General features: G+C 36.4%; 1 protein-coding gene and 1 pseudogene across 5 annotated transcripts in view; one reads left to right on the top strand and one right to left on the bottom strand.

Annotated features, from left to right (window-relative positions):
• The window catches only part of KLHDC10 (kelch domain containing 10), a 48,073-nt gene that overhangs the window by 8,110 nt on the left and 12,046 nt on the right, over positions 1 to 27,917 (top strand). For 2 of the 5 annotated variants that reach the window (XM_033098756.1, XM_033098754.1), the window contains exons 2-3: positions 14,399 to 14,485; positions 27,641 to 27,862. In XM_033098756.1, the coding sequence (XP_032954647.1) occupies positions 14,399 to 14,485; positions 27,641 to 27,862 (309 nt within the window). Of the gene's footprint in view, positions 1 to 14,398; positions 14,486 to 26,362; positions 26,521 to 27,640; positions 27,863 to 27,917 lie in introns of those variants that run through there. The other 3 variants (XM_033098755.1, XM_033098757.1, XM_033098758.1) reach the window with 2 other exon arrangements.
• Positions 7,297 to 8,098, bottom strand: LOC117018049 (cyclin-dependent kinases regulatory subunit 2-like; annotated as a pseudogene).

Here is a 27,917-nt window from a genome sequence, read left to right as displayed (position 1 = left end):
TGTGTGGCCTCCTAAAAGGGTGATGGTGGTGTGGACTAGGGTACAGTGGTATAGGGGGTGAGAAGTGATTGAACATGAGGTATATTTTGAATGTAGTATTAACAGGATTTACTGTGAGATATGAAAGGAAGAGAGGAATCAGGATGATTCCTAAGTTTTTGTCTTGAGCAACTGGATGGATGATGGTGTCATTAATTGAGATGGAACAGGCTGGAAGAAGCAGGATTGTGGGTGGTCAATCAAGAGTTCTGTGTTGGCCCTGTTAAACTTGAGATGCCTGTTTGACCTCTAAGTAGAAAATATTGGGTAGGCAATCTTCAATATAAATCAAACTCAAGGGAGAGGTGGAGGCTGAAGATATAAAGTTTGGAATTATTAGCATATAGATAGTATTTGAAGCCAGTGGACTGGATGAGATCATTAAGGAAGGTTAAATAAAAATAAGGGCAGAAGACTATAACTCTTGAAGGTGAGAAGGAAAGGAGAAGCAAGCAAAAACGTCAGTAAAATAGGAGGAAAACCAAGACTGCTTGGTTTCAGAGAGGCCATGAGAAGCACATGTTTCATAAAGGAGGGAGAGCTTGTCAAATGTGCCTGAGAACTCGAGTAAGACAAGATTCTAAAATGATGGACTCTGTACTACGGTTACAATACAATCAATCGGTTATCATTGTGGGGATACTAGGCTCAGTGGACTGGCCTAGGGCTCTGTTAACTGTAACATGGGAAAATATATCCAGAATTTCAAGTCACAAACGGACATATAAATTTCGAACTTTAAAATGCAGTCCAGTTTTTAATAGCCTGTATACTTTTTTAAACTTTCTTTCTTTCTCTCTCTCTCCTCTCTCCTCTCTTCTCTCTCTCTCTATACAAGGGAGACAAAATCTCCCTTCTACCCTACTAAATCCCTAGTTCTCTAGTCTCTCCCAGATGTATCATCTGTTAGAATTTCTAGTGTATCTTTCTAGAAATAGAATTTGCATATGTATGCATCTAGGTATATGTTATCTTTAATTTTGAACAAATTAGAGTACAACATAAAGTATTCTTTCTATACCTGTCCTTTTTATTTTCTTTCCTAAAAATACATTTGGAGGTTGTCCTAATTAGCACATTTAGATTGATCTGATTCTTCTTCATGGCTGAAAGTATTACGTTCAATAAAGTACTAGCCACACAAATGATAGTTTAGATTGTTTCTGGTCCTCTGTTTAAAAACATTGCTGCAACACCTAGTGATAAATATTGTCAACTTACCCTTTAATATCTGTGTTTTTAAAGTTTTCTTCAAGTCATAGAACTTAAAAACTTCCACTTGGATTTATCTTTTTATTTTACTCAACTTTCCCATCCAGCTAGTCTTTAAAGTCCTTCTTTTTTATCCCCATAGAAATACTATTAGCTAGGCACTTTTACAAACTTTATCTCATAACCCTGTGAGGAGGAGGTACTGTTATTGTCCCCTTTTCATAGAGAAAGAAGCTGAGGCCCAGAGGATATGATCTTGTCCAAGACCATACATACATCTAACACGGGGCAGAGCCAGGATTTGGACCTCGGCAGTGTGGTTCCAATGTCCCTGCTGGTCACCCCTGTGCTGCCTGACCTCCCCAGTTCTTTCTGGGACTGCTGGCATTCAGGCCTTCATGGCCTTCAACTGGGCTGTCCCAGTAATGTTTTTGTCATTCCCTTTCCTATTCCAGCCTATGATTAATCTTCTTTAAGCACAGCTATGATTTTACTTCCCAGATCAAAAGTGGCTTCCTGCTGCATTTAGAATCCAGCCCAATCTCACGCTCTTCCCTTTTATATTTGCGATACTGTCAGCGAATGTGCTCTAAGCTTTCCCTCAGATGCGATCATTGAGCTATCAGACTAGATAGTGAGCTGAATGGTGTTTTTTTAAGGGTTCTCTTTTTATCCACAGTAGCTCCTGCCATATGGTTTCAACAAACTGTGAACTCAGTTAATGTAAATCAGGTGTGTAATTGATCAGACGCTAGCCACAAATGTCTTGGTGCCACATAAAACAAATTCCTTAGAACACACCAACCTGATGCAGGAATATGAAACTTCCTTGGTTTTTTTTTTCCCTTCCCTTCCGCCTCCACGCCCCCCACTCCGGTTCAAGCCGTTGTTTCTCAGTCTAGTTGTGTAGGACACAGCTCCCTAGCCCATGCTGGTATTACGAGCCTTGTGCTCCCTCGCTGAGGCCGTCAGTCGCCAGTCATCTGTCAGCTGCTCACAGCAGCTCTCGGCAACTCTCGTTGGCTGCCGGCCTCTCACAATGGCTGCCGGCCACTCATGCTGGCCCCTCCTGGCAGCACACGGTAGCCCAGGGCAGCACAGCATCCCGCGGCAGCCCTCGGCAGCTCACGCTGAGCTCCGGCTGCTCGCGGCAGCCCAGCTCCAGGGAGAGCCATTGTTCACAATCTTAGCTGTAGAGGGCGCAGCTCATTGGCCCATGTGGGAATCGAACCAGCGACCTTGGCGTTAGGAGCACGGCGCTCCCACCACCTGAGCCACCAGGCTGGCCCAGCAATATGAAATTTCTAAAGTGCACCCAAACTGGGTACTTTAGAAAGAGGTAATATATTTAGTTTCAAATACACATGCATATACAAAACAAAATATTGAGAAACCCTTTCAGGGAGAGAAATAACTTATGAAAGCTACATCAAATTTTTTTCTGCTAAGTTATAATTTTAAGTTCAACACTTATTTCTGCATTTATAGAAAAAAATGCTTCCATGCAAATGTTCCTGTGGAATGTTATCCTTTGACATTTTTATTTTTGAGTAAAGAATAGCTCTTCTTTCTGAATATAATGCTTCATGCAGATGTCTTACTAGAAATCATATCTACTTTGGCAGTATTCATATGTGACATGTTTTAGTTTTGCATTTAAGATATTCTTACTGGCTCTCTGCTTCATAACAGAATTGTTAATTTTCAGAATAGCTTGTTTTTTAAATATTAGGCTTTTAAAACAATTTTTAAAATATCAGACTTTAAAAATTTGTGATTTAGTGAATATTTTATTGCTTTTTGCCAGATTTAGTCCAACACAGCCTTTTTATTGCCTTAGGTCAAGTCTGGTTAGTTCCTTGGAAGACATTGCATTTGCCAACAGAAAATGGTGACAAGAGAGGGGGAAGTGAGTTCATAAGTACCAGTTGTGTTTTCACTTGCGAAATTGACTATTTTTTCTAATTTTAATCAAAGAACAAAATGAGTAGTAAAGGAAATAAATGACATTTCTGGATACAAGGATTTAACTAATAGAATTTGAGGATTTCCTTCAGCTGAGGCTTAGTTTTACTTGTAGAAATAGGGAAGGTTCTGTGTCTCTATAGAGCTACCTTCTTTGGTGCTCCTTAAAAGGAGGGAGTTTGCAAAATTTCAGTACATCAGACATTGTCAAAATATATTGATTTAAAAATCTGTTTTTCATATTTAGTCTCCTAAATCTACATTCACCCAGTACATAGTCTTTTTCTTTCTCAAGGAAGTTTTTAAGGAGAGAGATTATTCTCTGGATACTCCGAGTGCAAGAAATCCAGAAGCAAGAAAAGACCAAATAATGTGGTCTGACTCTTGAGTGGATTGTTACTGTAAGTTTTTAAGTCAGTATAGTTAGGATACAGCATTTAGTTGTTAGTAAAGAAACTGATTAGATTATTTTCTAAGGTTGTAGGAGGTATTCTATACTCATTCGTTTAAAAAATAAAGTTTTGCTGGAGATAAAAAGGAGGGAGGTGATATTGAATTAAGAAAAACAGATCCTCTAGCTATGGTTTACATTTTAAGACAAACACATTGACACAGATCCACATAAAGTACAATTGCAGGCAGTCTTTTTTAAAATCTTAAACACAGAAAACAACCCATAAGCAGTAAAAAAAAAAAAAGTTTACAAATTTTTTATCTTTTTCCTTTTTCCCTGCTTCTAAAACTCTATAGAATCATAAAATGTAAAAATTGAAAAGACCTTGGAAATCATCTTGCCCTGTCTTCTACCCAGTGTGGGAATCCTTTCCACAGAAGCTCTAATCTTTTTTTTAAAAGCATGAAATTTCAATTTCTTAGATTAATGGGCCACCTTTAATTACTTTTGGAAGAGAACTATCAAATTATTTGTTGTCTCTAATTATTACAAAGAGTTGTCATAAATTCAGCTGTAACTTCTGTGACTTTCTCCCAGTTTTGTTGTTTGGCAGAATACGGAATAAATCCATTTCTTCCATTTAACAACTCTTTCCAAAACAATAACAACATTCTGGGTCTAAATTCTTTTTTTATTTTTTAATCTGGGGTCCGTCAATTCATGAGTCTGTGGCTGGTGTCCAGGGGATTGTATCATATGTAAAATTGTGAGTATATGTGCATTTTTCTGGGGAGAGAGCCAATAATTAGTCTCAGTGCAACCTGATTCCCCTCCAGAGTTAGTATGCTAGACTTACTGGGATGGACCTGGTAATCTACTTTTTGTTTTTTAAATTATTATTATTTTTAATAAGCTTGAAATGCGCCAGTTAGTCCAGCATTTTCAGAGTCATTGCACTAGGTAAGTTCTAAGATTCTTGGAACATACCTGATTCCATTGAGAATTATAGAATTTTTAGAGCTTTAGAGACCGTCTGGTATACATATAGTTTATAGTGTATTTATAGTTAATTCTTCCTATCAAAAGATTAAACTGGTCCAAAAAGGCGGATAAATTATTTGATAATTTATTTCAAAGTCTTGACTGCCATTTATAAACATTAAGAATGTGATGGTGTTATTTTAAACCAGGAGCGTTCCCAGGATTTTTGTTTGTTGGATTCAGATTTAATATTTTAATCTAACACAGGTTTATGAATTATAATCCATCTTGATTAATTTTTAATCTGTAAAATTTTTAGCTTATTTTAAAAAAATATTTCTAAGGAAGGAGAATATAGCTTAGAATTCAGTCATTTGTGAACACTGGTTTCAAATATCACATCTACATTTTGGAATAGTTTGAGCCAAGTACAACAACTCCTGTGATTCCTCTGCCCTCTGAAGACAAAACTCCTCAACCAACAAGCTGTTTTTTCAGTAAAGTGATACTTGGATAACTAATAATATAAACCAAATGACAAAGAGCAGCTTAAGATTTGAAAATGCCTCTCAATGGGATATGATTACTTCACTTTTTTAGAAAGAAAGAAGTCTATGGTAGGCCTTTTTGCTACAAATGTCAGAAGAGTAATGTCAGAAGAGACAAGAGATTAAAATGAAAGAAAACAGAAAAATGAAATATGGCAGGGGAAATTGACGTATTTTATTGAACAACAGAGACGGTGAGAACCGGCAATTTTCATTCATTTACCGTTTATTCCCTTCTTGGGGCTAAAAATATTTGAGTTGGCTTATAAACAGATATATATAAAAATAGAATGTTTAAAACAAACAAACAAACATGGGGTGTGGTTAAACACTGAAGATATAACATCTGATGTCTGGAGGGCAAATACCGTGTTTCCCCGAAAATAAGACCTAGCCGGACAATCAGCTCCAATGCGTCTTTTGGAGCAAAAATTAATATAAGACCCAATATTATATTAAAGAAAAATAAGACCGGGTCTTATATTAATTTTTGCTCCAAAAGACGCTTTGGAGCTGATTGTCCGGCTAGGTCTTATTTTTGGGGAAACACGGTAGCTGCCTTTGTCTCAATATTGTGACTCTCTAAAGATACATTTCCTGTGTATATAATTAGGGAAATATAGTAGAAACCAGTATGTAGTCATTAGCTGCTCACATCCTAGCTTTTGAAGGCCCTGAAAAGAATCAGTGCGTGTTCAAATTGCCGACAGAGCAATTGTTCTTTTTTTTTTTTTAAATGAAGTGAAGTCCATATTTATTCAGATTTACTTAGTTTTTAACCTAACATCCTTTTTCTGTCCTGGGATCCCACTTAGGATACCACATTGCATTTAGTTATCATGTCTCTTTAGGCTTCTCTGTGATAGTTTCTGAGATTTTCCTTATTTATTATTAAAAAAAAATTTTTTTTCTATTTTTCAATTACAGTTGACTTTCATTATTATATAATATGTTTCAGGTGAACAGCATAGTGGTTAAACATTTATATAACTTACAGAGTGATCTCCCCTCTGGCACCATACAGTTATTACAGTATTATTGACTATATTCCCTATGGTGTACTTTACATCTCCATGACTATTTTATAACTGCCGATTTGTACTTCTTAATCCCTTCACCTTTTTCACCCAGCCCCCTCCCATCTGGCAACCATCAATTTGTTCTTTGTATCTATGAGTTTATTTCTGTTTCAGCACAGTTGTTCTTAACCATTTTTTGATTCCTAAAAACCTAAGAGTTGGGAAGTATTAGTTATTCCAGCAGTCGCAATGATTTACTGTGGTTTTTATTCTTACTAAAGTGGAAATATGATGGTATAATGGAAGATAATACCAGAGAGGAGAGCAGCTTCTTTGGGGGGTTGGGAAAGTACTTTTGGTTGAGAATCACTGCCTTCGTATTCATTCATTCATTTATTCATTCATTCAACAAATATTTATCAAGTGCCTCTAGTAGACACACTTTTGCAGGTGCCAACTTGAATTGTGACAAGAGTATTATTGTAGAGTGGTTAAGAGTGGTTTGGATCCAAACTGCATGGGTTTGAATCCCCGATTTTTCACTTGCTTAGCTAAATGATGTTGGGCAAAGTACTTAATCTCTCTGTGTCTTAGTTTCCCCTTCTGTAAATCGGGAATCATCATAGTATCTATCTCATAGAGTTGTAGTCAGGGTTAAATGAGTTGTTGGAATAGTATTGTTATTAAGGAATGCAGTTGTTTACACACACACACACAAACACACACACACAATGCCATGACTAATTAAACCATAGCATAGTACAATATAGCACTGTAACTCATATTTTAGTTTGTATTGATTTATATACCACTTTGTTTCCAAACGGATTTGAGACAGACCTGAAGCTCTAAGGAATACTCTACCCCCAAGCAGCACAACAGGACTAAGATACGGGTTCAGATCTTGTTTCGAAAGGCAAAAGGCAGAAATTTTAAAATGAATGTATATAAATGCTAGGAATACATACTCAAGGAGCATTATTTCTCCTCTGTTTAAAAGAAAGTCCTCTATTTAACAAGTGGGTCACTGCTAGCCCAAAGTGTGCCATTGTGCAAAACTTTTTAAACGCCTCTTTCCAGTAGGCATAGTGGTCTGGGTGCATCGGGGAGTAGAGTGCAGGCTGGGTTTAGCCCCCATCTCCACTTATCCACTTGGCCTGGAGCTGGCACAGTAAGCAATCTGCACGACTGTGCAGTGATTCTAAATACAGTATTAATTTGCTTCTCTTTTGAAATTCTTTATAGATACTGATTGTATAAGGCATGAGGACCATCACGTGGCATAGCCACCTAAGTCAGAATTCTTAGATCGTGTTCTTTATCAGTAGTTCTCATTATTAAAATGTTTATCATTGTTTCAGATTTATCATTTTGGGTTTTTTTTACATGCAACATACAAAGTTTATTTACAAAAGTATCAGGTAAAGTGAAATAGGCACTTATATCAAGAGAAAAACTGACTAGAAGAGATTTTATCTTAAACACCTTGCAGCAACCTACTTGTAGCTGCATTTACTGAGCGCTGTTGCTGTGAAGAATACAGCTTGTGCACAGATACAGATGAATGATCTGTACTTTTTCAAATATTCACTGACTACAACTATATACACCTATATCTTACATACACATATACATTAAACTTGAAAAAGATGTAATTGACCATCCCCAGATATACTTCATTTTTGTTGATCTTTTGGAAGAGGTCGTTTAAAGAGAAGAATATGTGATTCTGGCTCATGAACCGTAATGAACACAGACTCCTTCTCTCCTCTTCAGACATCACACGGGTTTTGGGTAATTGTTTGGAAAGTTCCCTGGGTAACAAGATATGTTGGTACTCGTAGTACTCATTGAAGTACTTGTCTGAGCAGTGGATCTGCTTGTGGGCCATCTGCCAGTAGGTGGGCAGTGGGGAGGGGGCGCCACGGGGCAGGAAAAGTGGGCGCAGCAGACCAAACGTCCACGTCTGGCCAAGGCAACGACTCAGCTGCCCAGATTATCGTTCTGAATGCAGTCTGCCCCATATCAGCATAATCCGTTTTTCCCTTTCGGATTTATTTATTTACTTTTTCATACTTTTTACTTTCAAATATTGTAGATTCACATGCAGTTGTAAGAAATAATACAGAGAGATCTATATTCCCATCATCCAGTTTTCCTGACTAATAACATCTTATTACTATTTTTTTTTTTTAAAGATTTTATTGGGGAAGGGAAACAGGACTTTATTGGGGAACAGTGTGCACTTCCAGGACTTTTTCCAAGTCAAGTTGTTGTCCTTTCAGTCTTAGTTGTGGAGGGCGCAGCTCACCTCCAGGTCCTGTTGCCATTGCTAGTTGCAGGGGGCACAGCCCACCATCCCTTGCGGGACTTGAGGAGTTGAACAGGCAGCCTTGTGGTTGAGAACCCACTGGCCCATGTGGGAATCGAACCGGTAGCCTTCGGAGTTAGGAGCATGGAGCTCCAACCATCTGAGCCATCGGGCCGGCCCTACATCTTGTTACTGTTGTACAATAAACACAACCGGGAAAGCCATCCACTGACCTTACTCAGATTTCATTAGTTTTATAAGCACTCGTGTGTGTGTGTGTGTGTGTGTGTGTGTGTGTGTATTGAGTTCTATCCAATGTTATCGCGTGTAGATTTGTGTGACCACCTCGTCAAGATATAGAGCAGATCCATCCCTCCTGTTACCTTTGATACACAGCCTGGCAACCCTAATCTGTTCTCCGTCTCTATGCTTTTGTCATTTGAAGAATGTTATGTAAATGGAATCATACAGTATGCAACCTTTGTCATTGGCTTTTTTCATTCAGCATAATTCCCTCAACAGCCATCCAAGTTGTTGCACATATCAGTAGTTCATGGGTACTGAGTAGTAAGTACGCCATGGTACCAGTTTGTTTAACCATTCATTCATTGGAAGGATTCCAGGTTTTGGCTGTTATGAGTGAAGCCTCTGTGAACATTTGTGTACAGGTTTCTGTGTGAGTGTAAGTTTCTTTTTTCCCCTGTTTGCTCAGTATTACATTTCATCAGATGCTTTTTCTGCATTTATTGAGGTGATCATATGGTTTTTCTCCTTATTCTGTTAATGTGAACTATACTGATTTTTGAATGTTAAGTCAGCCTTACATTCTTGGAATAAATTTCACTTGGTCATGATGTGTTCTTCTTTTCAAATAACTTCAATTTGATAGTATTTTGTTTAGGATTTTTGTGCCTATGTCTATAAGGGATATTGACCTGTAATTATTTTTAATGTCTTTATCAGATTTTTATATCAGGGTTCTACTAGTCTCAAAAATGAGTTTCTCTATTTTCTGAAAATGTTTGTGTAGGATAGGTATTATATCATCCTTAAATGTTTGGAGTGAAGCTGTCTAGTATTTTTAATTTTTTTATACAATACTTAAATTTTCTATTGAGATCTGTATTAATCACTTTCGGTATCATTCTTCTGAACAAGACAAAGTCTTTACCATTCATTGGCTTTCCCTTCTCCCAACCCTTCTTCTTACCCTCACAGTTATTTCTGTTGATATCATCTGAGATTGTTGTTTTGAATGTTAGGTGTTTTGTTTTTTTTCCATTCGGTACTTACTTAAATTTAAAGGCTTTACTTGTTTCTCTGCTTATACTTTTGTACCCTGTTTATTATTCTTGGATTATTTTTTTTTTGTTCTGGATGTATATCTTAGAGCAAATCTTTCATCAGACATCTGAGGATAGCAAAATTTTTGCGTCCTTGTACAGTCCAAATGTCTTAATTCTACTCTCACACTTGAGAGTTTGAGTAGATACAGAATTCTAGGCTTGAAAGAGCTCTGAGAATATCCACTAAGTATATCCAGTTGTCCCAGGACCATCTGTTGCAAAGACTATTCTTTCCCCATTGCATGGTCTCGTCCCTCTTGTCAAAGGTAAATTAACCATAGATATATGAGTTTATTTGTGGACTCTCAGTTCTATTCCATTGGTATACGTGTCCATCCTTGTGCTAGTATTACACTGTTATGAATACTGTATCTTTGTACTACGTTTTGAAATCAGGAAGTGTGAGTCTTCCAATTTAGTTCTTTTTCAAGATTGTTTTGATTGGCTGGGTTCCTTGCATTTCCATATGAAGTTTAGGACTGGCTTGTCCATTTCTACAAGAAAAGAAGTTGCAATTTTGATAGAGCTTGCTCAATTCTCTTTCATTTTTATCTTTTAAAAATGTTTTCCACTTCTTTTTCCTTCTGTACTGTATTCTGGTGAATTTCTTGGCTCCATCTTTCAGGTTACTAATTTAATTTGCTCATTAACTGTATTTTTTCAGCCCTTAATTAGGTTTTTTAGTTCAGTGATCAAAATTTAATTTCCAAGAGTTCCAGTTGATTTCTTTTTAAATAAGTGTTATCTTGCACATCTCTGAGGATATTAATTGTACTTGATCTTATTCTATTTAGTTTAACTTTCTTTGGGTGTGAGTTCTGTTTGTCGAACGAATACCCCTTTTTTCATGTGTGAGTCTTGGTTTTGTGCTCATTCGTCTTTATTTGAGAGTCCTGGTTGGTTTGCCTTCCTGTGAATGTTAGACTGTTTACGGAAGCACGTCTCCACTGATGGTGGGTAGACGTGGAACGTGCAGTGAGATGGAGTGCACCAGTTACCGGTCTTCTTTACTGTGAGTGTCCCCATTTCTGCCTCGGGGTTAACGTCCACCCAGGGATCTGTCCTGTCTCTCACCCAAGTGTTTATACTCATTGTTTTTCCCTGGGGAGTGAGTGACACCTTTCTTGTTTGATGCCACTGTTCCCATCTGGGAGCAAATACCTCTCTGTTCTATGATGTTTGACCCGAAGAGGTAAATGGGTAGGGACGGTTGACCTGCTTTGTAACGTCTGTGCTACCCTCCAACCAGTTATGCTGTAAATTCTGTAAATTGTTTCCGTTCTTCCTACTCTCTTCTACCTCTGGACTTAGTTTACTCTGAAGGCTGCTCGGACCACGTGCAATAATACCCCTCTACTCCAGGCATATAGGCTCGTGGTTTCCTCCTTTCCACTGATGATATCAGCTTCTCATCTTTCAGTGATCCCTCGTACTTTTAGTCCACTAAGGATATTTCTTGCTTTCTTTTGATTATGGATTTATTTTAAAAATGCCATTTGTGTTATTTGTGGCTCTTTGGGGAAGGCGAGCCTACCATCTTGATTTCATCAATAGCTATGTCATATTTATAGTGAAATTAATTTAATAAAAAGGAGAAAAATTTTTAAATCTGTGAAAAAATAAAATATTGATGAGATAGATGCTTGAAGAAATTATGTTTTTTGTTTTGAAGAGTAGATGTCATCACAAATGAAGATTGCCAATTCAAATACATAAAAAATTAACACTTCAGTGAACAGAACTTCAGACCAGGAACATATTTACAGGAAACTGGGAAGGCATATATTTGCAGTGTTTCTGGTTTTTCTTTTTCTGCTCTTTTGGGTTTTGAAGTCAGTGCCTACCTTATGTGACTTACCTCTATAAAGTCAACATTAACCTCTGCCTGTGACAGGCTTACATTGGTTGCTGAGAGTGAAACAGGCCAAAGATGTTTGCCAGAGCTCTGAGAAAACATCAAAAAGGATTTTTGATTACAACTTTGGTTCAGGAATTTTCAGTGTTATTCCCCTCAGTGTTATTCTAAATTGGTTTTATATTTTTCCATTATAAAATAATATATGTCATAGAATTTGGAGATAATATAAAAGAGATGATGACCCTCCACCCCACTCCATAACCACTGTTAACACTTTGGTATGTTTCTTTACAGTATTTTTTTTTTTTTATCATAGCTTTGAAACAAAATTAAAGTAATATGATATTGTTTTTCTTCCAGTCCAAAAGTAATGCCTACTCAATGAGAAAGCTTGGAAAATAAAGACCAGCACTAAGGAGAAAAAAACAAAATCACTCATAATAACCACCCAAAGATAACTACAGTTAAAATTTGATGTATATCTTTCCTGTATTTTTCATGAATATATAAAACACTTTTTTCTTTATTGATATGGTGTCATACTCTAGTACTATTTTGTACCTTGCGCTTTTCACTTGCTCTATATTGTGAATGTTTTTTCATGTTAGTAAATATTCTTGTATATGCTTTTTAGTGTTACATAGAATATTAACATATTTAAGTATGTGTATTTAGCATACTTACTTAACCATCTCCCTATCTATCATTGGACAGTGAAAGTGTTTCTAATTTTTTACCATTACAAATAATATCATAGTGAGTATTTCTGTCCCTATGTTTTTCCATGCATCTATGATTGTTTCTTTAGGAATAAATTCCTACAAGTGGAATAGCTGGGTCAAAGGGTATGTACATTTTAATGCTTTTGGTACATAAAAATGTCAAATTTTAAGCTAATCACCTGTTATATTCTGTCTTGTATTGCTATATAATTGTTTTATGTGTCTGTCTTGTCTCCCTAATTAGAATATAAACTTCTTGAGGGCAAGGGAAGTTTCTTATATGTCTTACGTATCCTTTAACAGTGTGTGGTTTACAGTGTTGGACTTATGAGTCATCAACAAATATTGTATTGGTTTAAAGCTGTGGTTTTACAGGCTGTTGGATCATAAACCTGTAAATTAAAAAGTATATGTGTTTTGGGGATACACATAGGTTTGCAAATATTCTATTTTTCCAAGAAAGAATATTAAAAAAACAAAACCAACTGCCATTTCCTACCACTTTCATCTCATAAAATAAAGAATGTGTAACAATAGAAGTTTCTAATCTCTGAAAAAAGGACAGGCTTTTAAATGGAACATTTTAGCTTTTAAAAAAGCTTGTTGCCTGGTCCATATTTTTCTCATTTTGTGTTGGGCTGGTAAATCTTCACCTTAGCCCAGCAGTGGTCTGTAGACCAACATGTGGGCACTACTGATTTAAAAGATAAACCCTTCTGCAAAATAAATAGTCCTTCCTCTTGCCCATGAGTCTGTCTTCTCCACAATATTAAGTACACATATGCAGGTAATGCCATTTTTAATTACACAGAATTTATGTATCTGTCTGTACAAGTACTGCAGTCAACAAACCAAACCTTGCTGGTGAACATTGAAATCTATTTCCGTTTGCCAAAACCAAAAACTATAAGGAATTTGAGACAGGGTAAATGTGATGTAGTGGAAAGAAGGCAGGTTTTAGAGTTAGACGGCCTGGGCTTGAATCCTGACCTTGGCATTGTCACTTATTTATATCTTCCTCAAAGTTTGTTTATATCCCCAGTTATAGCAGGTACTTCACTATAATGTAATTATTTGTTTAGACATCTGCCTTCCATGTGAGACATGAGCTCTTGAGGGTAGGAGTCGCGGCTTTCTTTCACTGTCCTCGAGCCTAGACTCGGGCTCAAGGCATAGCAGATGCTTAATGCAATGGCTGCTGAATCCATTCAGGATTATTGTCAGGATTAAATGAGGTAATATGTATGAAAGCTCTTTGTAAACTTAAAATTCTATACAAATGTTGACTGTTTTTATTGCCAATAAGAGCTGCCTTTGGGGAGCTATCAAAACTTTGGGAAGAAGCAAAATTAGCCCATTTAACAGTTCTATAATGCTTCACATTTTTCTTCTGTTTTATAAGAAACCAAGTTTTAATTGGGGTTAATGTGGAGCTAAGTAGCTTCCTGGGAAGGCAGATGAACCCCCCCACCTTCCATCCCCAGGCCAATAAAGTGCCAAGATATTATTTCATATTTAAAGAATGGTGCGCCCATTGCTTTATCCTTTTAACCATACAACTTATAAAACGATACCAAACCTGGAAGAGAGCGGGTGCCTACATTATGCCAAATTTATTTTAATCACAGCTTTATTTTGACCTTCACTGACTTTTAAAAATGTCCTAGTTTCTAATCTGTTTGTAAAGGTCATGGTGGATTTTTGCCACAAGATGGCATTGGTGATTATTGAATGCATGTTATATTGACCCAGAATTCCAAAAAATGGTGCACACAATTGTTTGTATTATTTGGGGATGAGTTGAAAACCTTCATCATTGCTTATATATTAATTTAATTTTGTTTTGACTCCCAAAACAGGGTTAAATGCTACTTTACATCACTTCTTTCTGTATTCAAGTATTGTTTTGTTTCCTGTTTTTCTGTCTTTAGAACTACAGTAACTATGTATTATTTGCCATGTGTTGTATGTGTCTGACTTATTGCTGATAATTGTGGTAACAGGTAAGAAGAAAATACGATGGGACCCAGTTAGGAGGCGCTTCATTCAGTCCTGTCCCATCATAAGGATCCCTAACAGGTTTTTGAGAGGTGGGTGATAACTAGAAAGAGATCTGTGCTTCCTATGGGTTAAAGGGAACTTTGAATGAATTTTCTAAACTCAAAACTCTGGTTTTTAAAAGTTGTCTAAACAGCTAAAATTGGAGTAAGAAAAGTCTAGAACTTAATTTAAGCCTGTGTTTCATACTGACCACTGTTGGAATTGTAATTTTAAGTTTTAGGGAGTTAATCACTTAATGTGCATTAGATAGTAGAAATAAATCATCTCACTGATACCACTATTATTCCACTATAGCCATATTAAAAAGAACTTTGAAAAATTTATAAAATGTGGGTGTAGGAAAGAATTTTCTAATTATGATTCTAAGGAAGAAATAAAGATTAATTTATGTGACTGTATAAAATTGAAAACCTCTGTAAAAAAAACATAAAAAAGTATATAAAGGGGAATTATTTATAACGTGGTTAGTATCATGAATATATAAAGAGCTGTTATAAATCAATAGTTTAAAAGCAAATACCCACTAGAAAAACAGTAAAAGAACATGAGTAGGTAAAATAACATTTTATCAATTCATAAAAAAGAAAGTTCAATAAATATGAACAAATATTTATTTTCACTATTTTGTAAACATGATGATTAAAATAATAAGACATTTTCACCGATTAGATTTGCAAAGAATAAAAATAATACCCAGTGTTGGCAAGGTTATGGGGAAACGAAGCTCACGTATTGAAGGACATGTAAATTTAACACAGCCTTTTTGAATTCAATTTGGCAATACGTATCAAAAGCCTTAAAAATGTTCACATCCTTTGACCTTGTGATTCTTACTTTTAGAAATGTTGCATTCGTTCTATTTTTCATTTTTTCCACAAGAGTGTACTCCATACTGAAAAAAGAAAATTTCACAAGAGGGTTGAAAATTCTGGTTTACACTATTTCTAGATATAACAAATTGTCAGACAGACATGCTTAATGTTGTCATTCAGACTTTATTAATTTATTAATAAGCCAGTGTTCATTTTGACTGAAGAGATTATTTAAAAAAAAAAAAAACTAGGAAAAAATCTTGCAACTGCTATATATGTTTCTATATCTACCTAGTACCTAACCTATGTTTAGCAGCCAAGCTCCAGAGCATAAAAAGAATAAAATCTAGCTTAGGGTCGTGTGCTACCTTTTAACATTAGTAAATAATTATTGATACAAATTCAGAGGTAATTTTAGTTTTATGTGACTGAAAAGCTATTGTGCACACATGGCCAATAGGCACATTTAATTCTACAACCTCTTTTTCTTTTTTCTGTTTATAAATTAAAATGTTAATTTATTTACAATGAGAAAGCTAATGGGCTGACTAAATTTAAGTATAATTAAGAAATTATTTAATTAGGATATATAATTCAATACAATACCAGTTTTGTACAAATATAAACAAAAAACAAAGGAAATGGTGAAATAATGTTATATCTGGATGGTGGGATTTTATTTTCTTTCGTATATTCTCTTTTTCAATTTTTTTAATCATGGAAAAAAGAGATTAGCACAGGTAAGTTTTATACCTTTAGTTAATTTCTAAGTCCTAAATTGCCTCAAACACTGGCTGAAGGTGTTTCTCACAGTGCTGAGAAGAGTGGGGCGGCAGTGAACAAATGCAGAATTAGCAATGTCAAGGTCACTAGCAACCACCTCTAAATCAGTGGCCTTGTCTTAGTTCTCACCTTTGACCTGTTTTGTAGTGTTTGATGCTGTTGACCACCTGCATCTTCTTAAATTTTTCTCTTCTTTTGGGTTACTTTACTGTACAATCCTAGATGTTTTCTTCCTACTTCTTTGATTGTTCATTCTGTTTTCTTCACTAGCTTCTTTCTTCTACCCACTAACTGTGGGTATTGCTTCAACGTTCTGTCCTCTCCATTATCTCCTTTGGTTATCTCATCAGCTTTCACAGACTTAACTATCTTCGTTCGTTCGTTCGTTCGTTCGTTCGTTCGTTCATTCTTTCATTCTTTCAGTATTTCTTGCTTGCCTCCTAAGTAATAGGCACTGTTGCTAGCTCAGTGATCTAGATACTAGAGATCCAGGTAAAGAAACAACAACAGAATAATTTGAGTGTAATTCTTTGTGATAAGTGTCCTGATGAGGTAGTATGGTATGGGAGCATATAGAAGAGGTACCTGGCTCAGCTCGTGGAGAGGACAGAGAGAGAGGAGTGGCCATCAGGATGACTTTTCAGAAGAGATGTGCTTTTAAAGGCTGAGTGGGTATTAACAAGGGAGGGTTAAAACATCTCAAACCACGGGGACCAACGCACTCAAGTAAAGGCAATTAGGCAAAACAGCATGGTCTTTCAGAGAACTATAGCAAGTTCGGCTTAGTGGGAAAGAGTGTGGAGAGAAGAAGCTGGAGAGGGCCCAGATCAAGTGGGGTGCCACCCAAGGAGAGTTTGCAGGATCTGTTTTTTGTGTTTTTTTTTAATTAGGGAAGAGATTTAATTGAAAGGCCAGATACGAGTTTATGGCAGTTATCAAGTTGAGAAATGATGGAAGCTGCAACTAAGGCAGCTGTAGTAGGAATAGAGAGTAGGGAATTGATTTGAAATATAAGGAAGTACAGTTAGATGAGACTTGATGACTAATTGAAGAGGAGGAGGGAAAGTCAAGAAGCTTCCAGCTTTCTGTGTGGACCATTGTGCACGTCACCAGGTGGTACCCGATGGGTGGAGGAGCAGAGTGAGGGGAAAGAGGGCAAATGCAGTTTAATCTCCCCAAACCGATAATTGTGTATTCTCGGTCAATCAGTCTAAGAGTTATTTTCAGGGAAACGTCCTTGCAAGGCCCGTCTCTGTGTTCTGATGGCCCCCTCTGTGTACCTGCCTGTGTCATAGCACTTATCACACTGAATTATAGTCCTTTGTTTCCTTGTTTGTGCCTGCCATAGACTGTAAGCTCTGTAAGGGCAGGGTCAGTGTGACAGTGCCTTTTATTACTTTATCTCCAGTTTGTAGCGCAGTGCATGTACCAGGTATATCATGCGTATTTGAGTTGAACTGAATTATAATATTTATAAGGCCACTGTCAGGAATGGGATGAGCTAAAATTTTAGTACGTTCTCAGCTTCTGTCTGGTGGTGGTGACAGCAAACTATGAGTTTGCTGAGAACATGCAAATACTGTTGTTTAGAGTTTCTTTAGATTAAAAAAAAACAAACACAAAAAACTCATCCATGCTTCTGAAATTCCCACTTTCAAGCCTCTCATTTTAGGAATCCTACACAGTACCTCTGTTGGTGCTGATTGAGCACAGTTGCGTAGGGCTTGTTTTCTGCCACTAGATTTGTTTGCTAGATTCTGCATCTTCTCTGAAAGACATTTCTACCCATTAAAACTGTGTGGTGTGAAAACGATACTGGTGTAGCGAAAACAGTTTCCATTACAAAATGATGGCCCTAACACATACACTTTTCCATACTTCTCAGATATCACTGAAAATGACAAAATAGACATACAAAAAAAAGACTAAATCATAACTGTATTGAAATGGAAAAGGGAGGCTTTGAAACCAAATTACCTAGGTCTGAATCCAGGCTCTGCTGTTTACCAGCTGTGTGACTTTGGGCAAGTTCCTTATTCTGTTTTTGGCCTCAATTTCCTCATCTGTAAAAATAGGATGATGATAATAGTACCTGCCTCTTAGAGTTGTCGTGAGGATCAAGAGAGAGAAAAGCAAAGCTCTTAGGAGAGTTTTTATATTTAGTCCATGTTTTACATTTAGCCAATTAATGCTAGTTGCCAGTGTTCTTATTATTGCTATTATACCAGAAAATTGGAGGAATTTCAGGGTAATAGAAAGCAGTTGGAATTACAATAATTGAGAAACCAGAACAGAATAAAAATGCCACCCCAAATAGGTGTGCCTGTTGCCTGCTGTAAGTCACGAGGATTTCTTAGTGGGGCCCCTTTTCTGAAGCTTGAAGCCTAGAGTCAGCAAGTACAGGAGGAGGGAGAAGGTTGAGGGAAGATGGGACATCAGGACAAATTATTAAGGGACTGTCTCCCAAAGCAGTTATTTCCCTCCTCCTCCTCTCCTGTCATATAAAGAGCTCTGGCCACGGCCTTACTTCCAAGGATAGAGCTATGAGAACAGCTCTTTGCAAAGTAGGTGGTTTGCTTTGGGGGGGTTGAGCAAATGGCGCTCTCATGGCCTGGGATTGGCATTACGTGCGAGCACAAAGCAGAGCTTTAGGTAGTGGACGTCCACAGTGGAGTGGGTGAGATGGGGGAAGGGAAGGGAGCTCCATCAAAGCTTGATGTGCAGTGAAGGGCCATTCCCACAAAATGCAGCCTTTCTTCTTTTGACCATCAGAAGGCAAAACTGCGTTTTCTCCACTTCTAAAGAGAAACCTGTCAGTGTGTCACTTACCTATAGCGACCCACAGTCAGACAGATCTCCCCCTTGGAGGTTTGGAGACAGAGTAACACAACTGTTGAGGAAATCTATATCTCTTAAAATTACTAATCAGTGTAGTCCTGCATTTATTAATATGAATAGGTGATCAGGGCCCACGAGACATTTGAGGGAAACTAGACTTGAAAGAGGATGACTAAGCTGAACAAATAAAACAGCTGACCGTGGTAGGAACAGACGATGAGAGGTAGACTGTGGTAGGAACAGATAATGGAACTTTCTAAAGTTCCATTCTGATCATAGGAGGCTTCCTTAAAGTCAAGAGTGAATAGCAGGGTGGCCAGTTAGCTCAGTTGATTAGAGCACCACGCTCTTAACAAGGTTGCCAGTTCGATCCCCACACGGGCCACTGTGAGCTGCGCCCCCACAACTCGATTGAAATTTCTACTTGACTTGAGCTGATGGGTCCTGGAAAAACCCACTTAAAATAAATAAAAGTTAAAAACAATGAATTGGATTCATAAATAAAAATCAACTGCTGTGGAGAAAAAGGAATGATAAAGAATTAGGTTCTATATTAAAGACTTGATTACTGAAATAAAAATGCAGTTGGAGGCTTAAATAATAGGCTGAAGATCAATTTTTATGGAAATTAATATACAGACCATAAAGCAAGAAGACCAAAGGAGAAAGTACATAAGGAAAATTATACTTTGATAATCCATCTAAGTGGTCCAGTATCCATTTTACAGTTATGGAAGGAGAGACAGTGGAAGGAAGAAAATAAAAAATATTTCCCTACACTGAGGAAAAACTTTCAGTTTCAAGTATGACGAACTCACTTAGGAACAAGCTAGGAAAATGAAAAAAACAAAAGCATCTATTTACATGTTATTGAACTTCCGATCCCAGAGATTAAAAAAAACACACAAAAAAACAGGTTATGTAGAAAGACTCAGGACTAAGAATCAGAATCAGACTGGTATTGGATTTTTCCTCTGCAACCTGGTTTGCCTTCAGTGTTCTGAGGGAAAATTATTTTGAAGACAGAACTGTACCCAGCTTCACTAATGTTTAAATGTTTACTTGGGGGTCAAAGTAAATAAGAACTCTGAAAGTTTATGACACATCTTTTTTTGAGAAAATTACTTGAAGAAGTACTCCCAGTAAAATGAAAAACAAATCTAAGAAAGAGGAAGATTTGGGTATAAGAAGCAATGTTGTACAAAGAAACCAGTAAAACTTAAGAGTTGCATCTAAAGGGACTGTGAATAAAGGAACTTAATATAATTGTTAAGAAAAGATTTCTAAATATATAGAAGAATATAAATACATATATGTGTGTATGTAACATTCTGTAATGTTTCGGATTTAAATTGGGTAGGGAGAAAGTAAAACTGCTAAATTTATAGGTGTGCTTATTAAAATTCAAATAAATTGGAAATACGTTGGGTGAAAAGTGAATGTCTGTATCACAAGCATGTATACAGATTTGTACAAATCAGTAAGAAAAAGACATCTCAATGGAAGAATGTACAAAAGGCTTGAGCAGACACTTCCCAAAAGGAATAATCTAATTGGCTGATAAAAGAGGTTAAATAAGAAAAATAAGGGTCCCACTTTCCATCTACACTCCTCACCTCATACCCTTTTCGGAGGTAACCACCATTAATAGACAAGTTTCTTTCCAGATGTGGTTTATTCTTTAAAATGTTAAAAAAAAAAAAAAAGTTTATGGGTTTTTAAAAAAAAATATTAGAGTTAATAGGATGTAGACCTTCCTAGAAAAAAAAGGAAAGAAAAAAGTTTATTTCAGTAAAATCAGAAGAGTGGATAAATGAAACACTAAGAAAGAGTGATAAATTAAAAAAATATAAAGTGACAAAGATAAATCTAAATAAAAAAAGAAATCAAGATCAAATTGGTTAGATGTGAATGTATTTAGATCACTACTTTAATAGGTTAAGGAAAATTGTGATTTTCCTGATATCAAAAAAAGCATTTAATAGTTTGATACTTAATGTGTTCATTTGTTAAAATGCATCCAATTTTACTCTTATTATACATGCACTTTTCTGTATGTTACCTTTCAATATTTTTATAAAATCACACTCTTCTCCTAAGGAAAAAAATTTGTAGGCATTCAGGAACAAAAATTTTATTGATAGACTATCTGCAAGAAACCAACAGCTTATATATATATATATATATATATACACACACACACCAGTATCCTCATTAAAGTGATATATATATATATATATATATATATATGAACCAACAGCTTATATATATATATATATATATATATATATATATATATCTCAGTATCCTCATTAAAGTGGAAAACAAGACAAAAGCGCCCATTATTATCTCCTTATTCAACTTGTTTTGGAGGTTTCAGCCAATACAATAGAAGATCAGAGGGGAAAAAGTACTGGAAAGACAGAGCTGAAACTTGTCATTAATATTAGATGATATGATTGTCTACTCTAAAATTCAGGATAACTAATGGTAACTAACACTAGAGTTCAGAAAATTGGCTGCATAAAATTTAAACTTGCAGAGCTAAAATACTTTTCTATATATTAACAATAACCAATTAGAAAATAAAGCAAAAGATATCTATCTATTCACAATTGTATGGAAAATTCCAAAGGACTTAGAAATAAAAAAAGAAGAAAACAATGAAATTATACTGATGGATATTTAAAAAGACGAAGATAAATGGCTAGAGATTATGTTCCTTCATGAGTTATCCCAAATAAAACTCCCAAGGGACTTTTTTAAAATTTAATTTTTATTTTGACTTAATTTCAGACTCACAGAGAAGTGATAAGAATGGTAACAAACGCTTCATCCACGTTCCCCAAATGTTAACATTTGATCACGTTTGCTTTATCCTGTTCCCTCTCCCCTTCCTCCGTTCTATCCGTTGTACATGTGTACATATACATATTCATATACATACTGGTTTCCTGTTTGAACCATTTGAGAGTAAGCTGCAGGCGTGATGGCTCTTTACCCCTAAATAGTTTACTGTCTGTTCCTGAAAACAAGATATCCTCTTATGTAATTACAGAACTGGCACCTAAATCAGGAATTAACACTATTGACACTATAAACAATGGTTAAAGTTAACACTAGTATCTGAGTCACAGACCTTATTTCAGATTTTGCCAGTTATTCCGTTATGCTTAATAGTGAAAGATAATCCGTATCATGCATTGCATTCAGTTCTCACGTGTCTTTAGCCTTGACATTGATGTTTTTTGAACAGTACAAACTAGTCATATTGTAGAATGTCCCTTAATTGGGTTTGACTCATGTTTTCTCATGATTACATTGAGCTTAAGCATTTTTGGTAGGGATGCTGCTGAAGTAATAATATTGTGTCTCATTGCACATGATGTGGGTTTGTCCCGTTACTGGTGACATTAGCTTTGATCACCTGGATAAAGTGGTACCTGCCCAAGGAACATTTTATAGATTTTAACAAACTGATTCTAAAATTCATTGCAAGAGTAAACGGAGCAAAATAAGTTTTTGGAAAAGAATAACATGAAGGGGACTTTGTCCTACTAGGTGTTGATAGATACTTCAAAGCCATCATAATTAAAACAGTGTGGCAATGGGATAGGAATCAGTAATTAGACAGTGGAGCTAAACAGAGCCCAGGAGCCCATGATGACAATGTAACTAGGTGGAGGGTGGCAGCTACCGCAAGTGTGCTTTGCGCAGCACTTGGAGACAACTCAGTCTGTCAAGACAAGTTAATTTTATGGTTGCTGTCTTAGACAATACGATTGCTCTGTCCTGAGAAGTCAGATCTTTACATGTGCACCTCATACAGGGTATGGAATGAGTCCCTGCGGTGGGAGACACATAACTAAGAAGTAATATTGCGTGCTGGTGTGAATGGATTGCTTTTGCCTGAGCAGCTTGGACTGGGGGAGTAGTAATAAGGGCTGCCCGCCGGCTCCATCTTCCTTGGCTTGCCTGTCTGGGTACCTAGGTGGACAATAGAAGATCTGTCTTCTCAGGTAGAGGTAACAGTGGGCTTTATACTTGGAAATAAGTGAACAATTGAAATTAAACTGAACTTATCCTGAATTCAGTCTATTCGATATAACTAGTTAATACTCTCAGCATTAAAGGTTTTAATTTTTTTAAATGGCCTCACCACAAATTTTTGATAGCACAATCTAGAGGTGGCTGCATCTTGTCACTGATAGACTTATTAAGCAAAAATGTTATGTGCTTTATTTGCCAGCTTTTGCTGCAAATGATGTTGCTTTATATTGGTTTAATATATTGCAATATATTGGTTGCGTGCATTCCCAAAGAGCAATAGATTTTGTGTAAAAGGTGATTAGCCTTGGATATTGGGATTTTCCTAATTCTACTCTAGAACATGTCAATTTTGTATGTGATGAAGCTGGCATTTCAATTCAGTGTAGAAGGGATGACTTTCTGTAAGTTATTTGGGACAATAATCTATCCATTTTGGGGGGATAATTAGAGCCCTATCTCATACAATACACAAAAATAAATTCTGGATGTATTACTTGAAATAAATAAGAATATTTTCATAATTTTATAATGATGCTGAGATAGATGTAAAGCAAAGAACCTTTTTTTTAAGGTCCAGGAGCCTTAAAGAAAAGATTGAGAGATTCAATTACACCAAAACGTCCATATGTTAAAAGATACCATAAACAAAATTAAAAGACAAGTAGCAGGCTGGAAGAAAAAAATACAATAAATAATTTTCTACAAATATGTGAGAAGACAACTCTATAGATAGAAAAGTGGGCAAGGGATATGATCAGGCAGTTCTCCAAAGAAGAAATACAAATGGGCCAATAACCATGTGAACTAGTAAGAATCAGAGGAGTGCAAATTAACCCGACACCAACTTACACCCAGTAGATTGGCACCAATTAAGGTTGAAGAAGGAAGAAGAAATAGGCCCTTGCATTCAGCATTGCTAGGGGTATAAATTGTTCCAGTCTTTTTGGAGAGCAATATGACTCTATAACAATATTGCGTCTATAACAATTATAAGTGTATGTTCCTTTGACCCAGAAATTCTATTTCCAGAAATACTCAGACACTTGCATATGAATCTATGTAAAGGAAGCTCTGTTACAATATTATTTTTTAATAGTGAAAACATTTGGCAGCAGCTTAATCACTATATCTTTCTCGCCCATTTCCCTAGTCACCGTAAGCTCCTGCTTTCTCCCTGGGGTAAAGAGCAAATGTTTGTGACGTGGGGAGCACGTGGGCGAGAAGGTGGCCCAGACATCACAGGGACACTCTCCCTTAGCTGCCTGTTCCTTCTGGGTATTAGTAACAGTTTACCTGGTTCCGTTTTAATTTTTGACTTCTACATTTTATAATGGGAGTTCTTGAATCAAGTAACCTTATTCTATGGGTGATTTTATTAGGAGCCAGTAATTTTTAGGAAAGTGAGATTTGCACGTGGAGAATTTGGGGGAGGATTCCGAGAACTACTTAAATAATCTAAAACCCAATTTCATTTTGGTCAAGGCTGATGAGCCTATATCCCACATAAAGGAAATTAATTCTTGGTCTCCATGGCATTTGTCCTGACAAATTCCCATGATTTATTCATGATAAAATTTGGCTTTCTAATATGTTAGTCACTCTAGGGCTATAAACATGTACCAAGAAATCTCTAGGTAGTGACTAAAGAGAATGAAGAGTTACCTCTTTACTTCCAACTGTAAGACTTCTCGACAGGATGTTTAATATTTATCAAACATTGATCAGATGCCCTTTACCCAGCAGTTTAATTTGCATAGATAATGAAGTTATTTACAGAAGCCAGCAATTGAGCTAGACCACTGCTGTTCAATACAAATATGTGATCCACGAATTTAAAATTTTCTGTAGCTATATTAAAAAAGTAAAAGACAGATGACATTAATTTCAATAATATTTTTATTTAACCCACGATGTCAAAAATATTTTAAAATTTAATACAAAAATTAATAATTTCACATTCATTTTTGCATATAAGTCTTTGAAATCCAGTGGGTATTTTACACTTGAAGCCTATCTCAGTTTGTACCAGACTCATCTCAAGTGCTCCCTGGTCATGTGTGGCTAGTGGCTGCTGCCTTGGACAGAGCAGGACTGGACTTGAAGCTCCAGAGGACAGAAATAGTAACGGTCTTATCATCGGATCCCCAGCACCTATCACACTACCTGGTACATAGCAGGTGTCCAGTAAAAGTTTTGGCTTAATAAACGAATAGGTAAATATAAAACCACCTTTTCACGAACTCCCCAACCTTTAATCCATGTGAGTTATATTGGTCACAAAAGTAGTTGTCAGTAAACATAATGGAATGTCTTCTCTGCTGTACAGCCATTTAGAGAAAACCCTAGAACATACTGTATGTTTGTCTTCTCATATTTTCCCAAAAGCAGTTTTACAAATTACCTGTTGGCTCCAGGTAATAAAGCAAATGGCATTCTAGAGCTTCTTAGAGTTCCTGTCTGTTGACCCTGCCAACTCTGGTATGATTTTTTTCTTTAAATTTGTTTTGCTAATTCTTAGAAGCGTTTGCACGTTCTGAGAAGACTGTTGCATAATCCAAGCCCTCCCCCCAAATCATGTCTCTCTTAAGCACAATAATAGCAAAGTCCACTGAGAGTTTATAGTGTTTACTTTGACTTTAAGTTAAAATCAACAAAACTTCTAGTATCTGTCATATATCTCCAACTGTTTTAGGGGTTGTGGGTGACACAGGATAATTGTGATGTACGCCTTTGCCCGTGAGAAGTTTATAAGCTATTTGGAAAAGAATAATAAATGTTAACGAAGTGAGTAGAGAAAAATGAAGTTTGTAAATTCAGTGTTTCTGTGTGCCTCAGGCTTGGTGGTACAAAAGGTGACTAAGAATACATTCCTCGTCCCTCAAATAGCTCACAGCCACCCGGAAAGATACGTATATAAACCAATAAACATTTTAACGTAATAGCAAGTAAAGTAAGTCTGAAGCACAGGATAACATCCCCTTATCCCGATGAAGAAGCTGAGAGGGAGGACAGTGACTTGCTCAAGGTGGTGGCAGTTAGAAGGAACCTGGATTCAAATCTAGATTAATTTGTAGGAGCCCCGTGCTCTTTCTTCCACACCACACTTTCTGTTTCGAGATTCCTAGAAATTGAATTCTTCACTTGAGGGTAAATCACAGCTCCTGAGTAAATTTTCTAACTGATTATAGTTGCCTAATATATTTATTCATGTATTTACATAGTTATGATGTAGTATAATAATCTTATTAATTGTACATGTATAGCCTAATATTTGAGTAGTAAGGGGCTAAACTCTAAAGGGCCATCGGGTTTTTATTGTTGAGAAAGAGCTGTACGGGCCAGACTCGGAGGCATTTCCACCACGAGGCATTGAAGGGTAGGTAGAGCAGGCCAAGGTCAAAGGGAAGGACTGGGCTTCCCAAGCAGAGAGACAAACAGGCAGGAGTGTTGAGAGGTCAGCACAAGGCCTGTGGTGAAAGGTTCTTCGCTGCTGGTGGACCTCATTTCATACTTGAGCAGTAAGGAACCATCAGAGGCTCTCACAACTGACAGGTTGGACTTGAGGGATTCAATGACTCACGGTTGTTTTTCAGTTTCTCTAGATCTGTGCAATTTCTTTTCAGGTCTTGTTTAAAAAGCAAACCCAGGAAGTGGGATCGTTATGATTTAAAAAAAATAAATATTCAGGCCTATGTTAGGTTGGTGATAAATGTTTATATAATAAATGTTTATTAGGTGTCTAGCATTGTCCTAAGTATTAATTAATATTATACTAGTATCTACTCCTAATATATGAAAGTAGGTAAGTCTGTAGGGTAACAGACAACTATAGTCGCTTCTTACTCCATCCAATATATATTTAAGCATCTTTGTTTCTATAGCTATGTAAGGGTTTGCATAGGCTGGTATAAAAAATTGTAAGGGTAATAGAAATAATGTAAAGTTTGGGGTTTTTATTTTTTTTACTCTAAAATAATCCTGAGATAATTTTTAGTGGACTAGTTGACAGTAATTTAAACTTCAGAAAGCTTTCAAATATAAGTTGTAAAAATAGCTTTTCTTACTGTAAAGCTCTTAATAGGATGAAAGATGCTCTTTGAGATATAAATATATTTTTTGTTAACTGCCATAATGTCAGGAGTGGTATTTAAAGTCTACATTTTGCTGTAACTCTTTGAAAGCCAGTTTTCTTTTTAAGTGTAGAATTATATATTGTGGGGAAAAAATAGGTTTTATGTGTGTGTATTTTTATTTATACATGACCCATTCACATTTGTGATTATATTTATGTAGTTTTCTAATATTTTCAGTTTAATTTAGTTGACCTGTGTTTTTTTCTCTTCTAAAGAAATAATTGGTCATTTTAGCTTTTAGAGTATTAAGCCCCTCTTCCTTCTAGTCTTGAAAATCCCCAGTTATCAGCCATTTTCTTGAGCTTTAATGCTATTTTGCCTCCCTTGGGAAAAACCTTTACAGTTACCAAAATCCGAAAGTAGTCCTATGAAATAGAACTGGAGACCAGCTCCTTAAAATCTTAAGTAGTGTGTGTGAATGTATAAAATAACCTAAACAAATAAAAAGGACATCCATGTTATAAATCTTCCCTGATCCCTGTTTAAAGCTAAAATGATTGTTATCGAGTTATGTTTGTGCTTTGACTCTGCTGGGCCATCTGTGGAAAACTGTCCCCTTGTCTCCTAGGCCACAGACCTCCACCGGCACGAAGCGGGCATCGCTGTGTGGCAGATAACACTAATCTCTATGTGTTCGGAGGTTATAACCCAGATTACGATGAATCAGGAGGGCCCGAGAATGAAGACTATCCTCTCTTCAGGGAGCTTTGGCGGTATCATTTTGCTACAGGAGTGTGGCACCAGATGGGCACAGATGGGTACATGCCCCGGGAATTGGCCTCTATGTCACGTGAGTGCAGGCAGTTCTGAACTTTGACTTTATGAAATGTCTGAGGGGTCTGGTT

Source organism: Rhinolophus ferrumequinum, chromosome 26, assembly GCF_004115265.2.
Source record: "Rhinolophus ferrumequinum isolate MPI-CBG mRhiFer1 chromosome 26, mRhiFer1_v1.p, whole genome shotgun sequence".
In the NCBI taxonomy this organism is placed as follows: Eukaryota; Metazoa; Chordata; class Mammalia; order Chiroptera; family Rhinolophidae; genus Rhinolophus; species Rhinolophus ferrumequinum.
This window is presented reverse-complemented; position numbering and strand designations above follow the sequence as displayed.